At 34.8% G+C, this 7413-nt stretch overlaps 1 protein-coding gene across 3 annotated transcripts in view; it reads left to right on the forward strand.

Moving 5' to 3' along the window:
* LOC139931823 (RNA-binding protein Musashi homolog 2-like) overlaps positions 1–4032 on the forward strand; it is a 230006-nt gene extending 225974 nt beyond the window's left edge. For all 3 annotated transcript variants that reach the window (XM_078286451.1, XM_078286450.1, XM_071925429.2), the window contains 2 exons: positions 2189–2259; positions 3563–4032. In XM_078286451.1, coding sequence (XP_078142577.1) covers positions 2189–2230 — 42 coding nt within the window. In that variant the 3' untranslated portion in view covers positions 2231–2259; positions 3563–4032. The remainder of the gene's footprint in view (positions 1–2188; positions 2260–3562) is intronic.
* The last annotated feature ends 3381 nt before the right edge of the window (positions 4033–7413 follow it).

The raw sequence follows: 7413 nt of genomic DNA on the forward strand, positions 1-7413 counted from the left end.
CTATTTGTCGTATTTTAAGGTTGGTTATGGTATTTTAGGGTGATTTGTAATATTTTGTGGTTTATGTATTTTTGTCATGGTATGTCATAGTTATTCATTGTAGCTCTTTGTAATGTTTGTCATATTTTAGTTATGATATTTTAGATATGATAATGTTATTATGACAATTGTGTTTTTGTAGTAATGTATGTGTTTGTGGTATTTATTTATGTTTGTGGTGCATTGTGGCTGTAACACACTTTGTGGACCTTTGTGTTTCTTTGTGATAAGTAATACTCCACATGGGAGATATATCACTTCCAGTACCTACATTGAACCAATGGGACTAATTGTAACAGTTCTGGGAGAATAATTTGTACCTGAACTATCTCAATTTGAGACTTATATGACAAACGCTTTGCCCTGTCAATATTATGAGCCACTGAATGAAACACGGGACAGTTTAGGAAGAGTGCCATAGGAGCAAAGGAGCAAATAGCTCATGAGGGAGCAAATAGCTCATTTTAATTTTAGCAAGTATGTGAAAGTGACTTATGGTATCCAAACAAAAGCACAGCTTAACAGAAAAATAAATTTTATTGGCTTGTTGCCTGCTGAGCACAGCTTCTGTTATTAATTGTCAGAGGTGCACTGGCTATCTGCCAGAATCTATGCTGGTCTCAATTTAGGAAGCACAATGTATTTCTTATGGAAGACACGGTCAGCTCATTTTCAAAGCAAACGTAACAGTTTACAGTAGGAAATGCTATTATTTACTGCCATTATTTTCAATCCTATTGTTTCAACCCCTTGTATCCATAGTTTAGCTTTGAGTTAGATGGAGAGAATATAATCCCTGTTAAGTAATGAAAAGACGATTCAGTGCAACATAAATTCTGAATTTAATTATCAGGCTTTTAATTTTTACATCAAATTTACAACTGAAAAGGGGAAGATTTATGAAATTGATAAACTTTAACCCAAAAGTTGCCTCGGTTGTGAAGAATGTTTACATTATTTTTTACCAAAACTAATTTAGGTTTAGTTATGTGATTCCCTCACAAAATGTCTAAATATGCTTGTGATATTATTATATTACATTTTATTCCCATCTATTCCACTTTAAAAAGTACCCAATGAATCAAACAGAGTGCAATAAAGCAGAGAGGTGATGCAGCAGTCCTCTGACTTTCTGCACACGGCGAGATGATGGCTCTATTCAGAACATTAAAATGGGAAATGATTCAGAACTAAAATGTGCATTATAATTAATTTTTACCCTAGATGCAGCCTAACTGATTACATGCAAGAACATGACATGTCACAACCTCATGGATGACTACAGATACACTAATGTGACACTCCATCTTCTGCTTCTGTAATTTTTTTTTTTTTTTTGCTAAAAAGAAATCAGACTCTGGTTAATGTCAAAACGGCTACTGTGAAGAAGCAGTAATGAATTTGATTGTTCTTTTACGCACTGCAATTAGTGCACAACTAGTTGATCAAGATGATAGAAGAGAGCTAATCACTGTTGAAAATGTTTGTCTTTTCACTTTTGTGTTTAATCTGAGGATTTCTACAAACCTGTCACCGGCAAAGATGACGGTAGATCCTGATAACTGACCTACATAATGAAAAGCATTCATAACTGAACACTGATCACAGGGAAAATAAGAGGAAAGATCATACTGAGGGGTGTTTATGATCATATTCTCTGCATGCATTGGGATTAAATCAATTGTGCGTGTTAGCATGAATGAGTATTGTGTGTATTGAACGAAGCCATATCTACCTCATATATTGTTATTAACACTCAGTACTACCTTGGCATAGGAAATAGAATAATTGGATGTGACCTGAAATGATTAAGGAAGAGTCTGTTTACCTTATACAATATTATATCTAACCCTACATGGTTCCTTTAACATCAATTAATTAAATAACCGTCTCACAGCCTATAGTAATTTACAGTTGGAAAGAGATACCACTGCAATCTGTGCATTACAGGCACTGGGTCTCCATTCACCAGAATACAGAACAAACCTGTAATATGTCTGTAACAATATTCTCCTCGCTACTGAACATGATCAACTGAATCATTACAAATCAAATACACATTCATGCTAGCTGAATAAGGTTGATATGATATACTCACTTTTTTTCCTCCAAATGCATACTGACAACAGCACTAACTGTACACTTTTAGGGCCCGTTGATTGCGACAGCTTTTACAAATGGATACCATTGAACAGGTGGCCGGTTGCCATCTCATCAGAGGTATTGCATTTTATTTACTGTGCATTTCTATCAATCTCTTTCTACGTTCATCACATGATCCGATGTTCCTTCAACAAATGAGAGAGCGGGTAGTAAGTGTGTGAGCGTGACAGAAGGTTCACCTCTTCACAAATCAAGGGACTTCTGTTGGTTAGGTATGATCTGGATGTGGGGATATTTCCTAGTCAAGTCAAAAGGAAAAACATGGGAAAAGAGACACATGAATTTCAGCCATCATAGCCCCTCATCAGCATTTTGATAAAGGCTGTGATAGCTGAAACACACACACATCTCTGTATGTGCATGTGTGATTTATGATCAGTTAAGACTTCAGTCACACTCACACACTACCGCTTCACTTTTTCTTTTTCCAAATTAATATCTTGAAATAATCCACCCCCATTAAAGAAATAGTCTACCACATTTTTTTTTACCAGTGCCAACCCAATATCACCTACAGAGCATCCAAGTGTATTTTTATCCTGAATTTTAAGCTCTGTTTGTGTGAGAACAGAACCCTCATCTCACTTCATCACCCCTTAATGTTGGGCAAATCTAAAATCCCAAGCTTTTTACTAATAATCTTAAAAGCTACAAATTGTGAAGTATTTTTCCAAATAGCAAATGTCTACATGGAACTGGTCCATCCTGTGTGTGGCAGATCTTTCATATTAAAAGGCACAAAATTGGGTTTACTTTGTCATCTATTAGTTTGGATTCTTATGTGTCTTGTTGACATTGTCCTCCACATGCAGGACAAGTTCCATCACCTTAGGTTCAATGAAACTTATTCAAACTGTATTGTAGTGTTTTGTGAGCTATTTTTGTAGTGATGATGGTGTACTTCCAGCCAGCTTTATAAAAAAGGCTTTTGAGAATCCACAGCTCACCTAGCTGTAATGTAAATGATCTGCTAAGTTAACAAGTGATAACTAAAGAGTATATCAGCCATCTGCGTAATTTCTCCTGTTTTTTTATTTGTTACATACATGCACAAAGCTGATAAAAACCTCTACTTGAGATGATGTTCTTTAAGTACTTACTTATGTGAAGCCTCGTTTGATCTCTCAGGTATTACTGCTGTACTTTCTGCATGTTGCTTAAGTGTTTCATCTAAGCTGCTGTGCCTCAGAAGTCATCCAAAAGACTTTATTTGATAATCAGTTTAGTGGTCACTGATTTTTACTATTAAATGTCACAGTGAGTCTCAGGAGTAAGTATGGTCAGGTTTTCTGCGAGTTAATGAGCAGATAATAATTCTGTTGCTATTCTGTTTTGTTTTTGTTTGTTTCTTATCACCCAGCAGAGTATATCTGGTGGTCCGGGAAAGACAGGACGAAGTTTCTAATTGGCTTTGTGTGCAGGTGATGCCATCCAACTTCAAGCACTACAGCATCACCCAGGCAAAAAGAATGAAAGGTGGAACCATATGAAGAAGAAAAGAAAACGTTAGTCATCTCAGAAAAATAACAACTGCTGTACTATATTCCAAACCTCCTATAACTTTACAACCTGGTTTGGTTTGATGTTTCACGTCAATTTCATTCACCTATTTCCTTCCTTTGTTAGCTTTTTGATTAGTTTTAGGAAGTCATCTTAGTTTAACCATGATTTTATGCCATTTTATTTTACCTTCTAGTATATTTGTGTAAATTGATTTTGTTTTAAATAAGGGGGTCATAGCCAAGAATATTTGCAAGTCACGTCTTCATCTTTGTATCAATTGTAGTAAAGGAAAAGTGATTGGATATTTAAGTGAGTCTTTCCACAAAAAAAAAGAAAGTGGAAAGACTTGGAGAAAAATTTTAATTTTGAATGAAAATTGAAGAGGGTATCTAAGTAATAAATCTTAGTAGCTGTTTTATTTCTTGTGATGTCTCATTGTTAACCATAATTACCTATTTTTGGGCAATACAAAGAGGACTCCAATATTTTTATGGTCCTTTTTTATAAGTGTTGTTTTTGTTGTTTAGAAAAAATATATATATGCTATAACAAATTTCATATAACTACATTGTGAATTCAAACTTGAGAAAAAGAAATGTAGCTGTACATATTATTCCAGTCACTGCATATAACCAACTCAATGAGAGAATAGCATATTTTTGTGATGGTGTGTCAAAGAACATGTTATAGCGTGTGAATAGAAGAAAAAGCTGTAAACAATTATTATTATTATACTTTTCTGCTGGAAGACGGTAACCGCCCCAGAGACAAACAGAACATACTTGCTCTGTAAATACTCAAGCTGAATAATTTTACAAGTGTCATACCAGCAAATTTACAAACAGTGAGTTAAGTAAATGCAGTTTCAAGAAGTAAAAGATCCTTGATTGGTATCTTTTGTCTAACTGTTAAGATATCAATATCATTTCAAAGAAAGAAAGAAAAAAAAAGAGATGATTTAATCCAAAGCACACTGTACTTAGATGTGAAGATTAGAACTTGAACCAGGCATTTTAAAGTGCTCTGTGCATCCTGACACTTTTATACTCTTGAGAGAAAACTCAACTTGTTTGTTGTTTGTTATTGTTTGTTTCATCCTGCTTGTTCCTTATTCGTTTTGGAACACAATATCTGGGCTCTGTGCTTGAGCCTTTATGTAATGCTTGTTCTCTGAATCAGTTCTTTTTGAATGAATTAGGAAAGTAAACATTTTGATACCATACCTCAGCCTTGTGAGTTCTATTGTGGAATCATTGGCAGGTTTAATTTATTCTAGTGGCAAAATAAATGAAAATATTGAAAGGTAAAGCGAGTAATCATTGCACTGTGAGTAGTAAAGTACAGGCCAGTTCCTATTTGCACATGTATATGTCGGCTTTTTAAAACGGTCCTGTGCTTTTGGGGATAGTATGAAGGATTTCTGGGTAACATATTCTCGACTAGACACACGCTTCAACGTTTTGAGGTGAGAAAACAGCTTGGCAAATAGTAATTGATATATTGCAGTGTATTGAGGCAATGCCTTTGGATTTCATTAGACGTTAGACCCATGTCTCATTTAAGATATTTATACAAAATCAATAGATGACACTGAATTATTCACTCTGTCGCTGCGCCAAGATCTGCACAGTATGTGTGGGTCACGGTTTCACTCACTGACAAACATTTAATAATATGCTCCAGAGTGCAGCCCGGGTTTTGAACATGTTGATGGAATGAGTGGTGTGTATTCTGAAATACTTTACCTGCTGCAGATGTATCTGTTCTTTCATTTGACCCACTTCTTGTCTCATTACTTCTTCTTTGATTTCAAACAACCAGGTAAAGAAATATGCTGGATACTTTTACGGTAAATGACATGGAGGTGTGATCAAGTAATAATTTAAAGAGTAAAGAAAAAAAAACCCTTGTAATGTTCAAATGTAAAAGAAAATAAGAAATACAAAACTATAAAAAAAAAAAAAAAAAGAAAAAAAGAAAGATGCTTCTTTGCTGATTTCAATTTTAATCAGATAGTTTTATTGATACTTTGTGGTTAATATTAATAATTGTAATATACTATTAAAATGTACTGTGCATCCATTGCTTTCTCTCTTTCCATTCCCCATCATCCAATAGCCTACGACCTTTTGTTGATCATTCATGTATTTCATTAGTGTGTAAAGAAATCACAATTAACTTGTAAACAGAGTGCTGTCTTTGATACCAGTGTAGTGGTCGATGCTCTTTGTTGTTCTCCCTTGCTCTACCTCTCCTTTCTGTCATATTTATCCCTTTCCCCTCTCTTGCTCTTTTCTATCTCCTGTAATTACAAGTAGATGTTATATAGGACTAAGTAATATAATACTTGTAGTGATTAGTGGATTTAGGACACGTCAAGATAGAACTTTCTCTAATGATCATATTATTCTGATATTTGCAGTTATTTTGATAGAGGTTCCTTGTAATTTATTCCCTGTATGTTTTCTGTTGGTTTTGTTTTGCCACTCTCACATGGTTTCAGCTAACCAAAGCTATCATGGATGAACAATAGAGAAACAGTTGCTGTAAGATGGAATTGTACACAAGGCATTATTTGGATCCCCACCCTTGAATGTTTTAAAAGGGGTGTGCCATACTACCTTAAATGCTAATGCTAGATATGCAAAACTTTTATTTTTGATTATTTTTTAAGAGGGACACAAGCTATAATTATGAAAAAGATTTTATGTAAAAGAAAATTCATATTTTTTTAAAAGATTCTAACATACCAATGATGATCACAATAGTAATGATATCAATCATAGTACTGTTTAAATAACCTGTAATATCTTTTAATGTTTGTACACTTTGGAAATATCCCAGATGCCTCTGGCACAACTATTTTTAGATAATACTGTTTTTGATCTTACTCTGACTTTTGTTTCTCTCAAAATTTTTATGAATACTTTTTAATCTTAGATCCTGGGAACTAGTTTTTTGTTTTAATCAGTTATCAAGGTTGTTCACACACACTGACAGTAGACAGGCAGTACTGTAAGCGTCGAAGACCCCATGAAACACAAATCAGAACCCTCTTTATGAAACATGGCTCTGCAAATTAAAAAAAAAAGAAAGTAATATTGGCAGGCGTTTTGCAAGCTGAAGGGTGGGGTGTGCATCTAGGCTGATTATTAGAAGATTGAATCAAGTTATGCAAAAGAAATCAATGGGCTGACGTGGGACCAGCACTCTAAGGCTGTGATTCAGCTGTGAGATAAATCGGCGCATAAGGGATTATAGAAAACTACACCCATCCGTATTTTAGTGCTTCAGATGCAGATGCCTGTGTAGGGTGAGGTTTCCCCCAAACACTGTCCCACAGGATTCAGACCTGCAGCTTTAGTTCCTTAGAATTAGTTTACCAACTCCTGCTGTTCACACACTAACAGCAGACCAGGATATTTTGAGTGCAAATTTCAAGTAAGGTTAATTTGTGAACTTTTTGGCCCGTATCAGCTCCGTGGAGTGTTTAATTAAGCTCCATTTCACCTCATGGGGTCTTTAAATTGAATACTGTTGCATTAATAAACAACATTAGCGTCTCTATTGATTTTTCTCATCCAATATAGAATGTCAGACAACATATATAATGGCAGCTTTGTTCATTAGACTAATAGCAAAATCATTGCAATATATCCAGCAAGTATAGAGGACATTGTGGAGAACAGGTTTATTTAAAGATAGGCA

Source organism: Centroberyx gerrardi, chromosome 11 (genome assembly GCF_048128805.1).
Source record: "Centroberyx gerrardi isolate f3 chromosome 11, fCenGer3.hap1.cur.20231027, whole genome shotgun sequence".
Classification (NCBI taxonomy): domain Eukaryota; kingdom Metazoa; phylum Chordata; class Actinopteri; order Beryciformes; family Berycidae; genus Centroberyx; species Centroberyx gerrardi.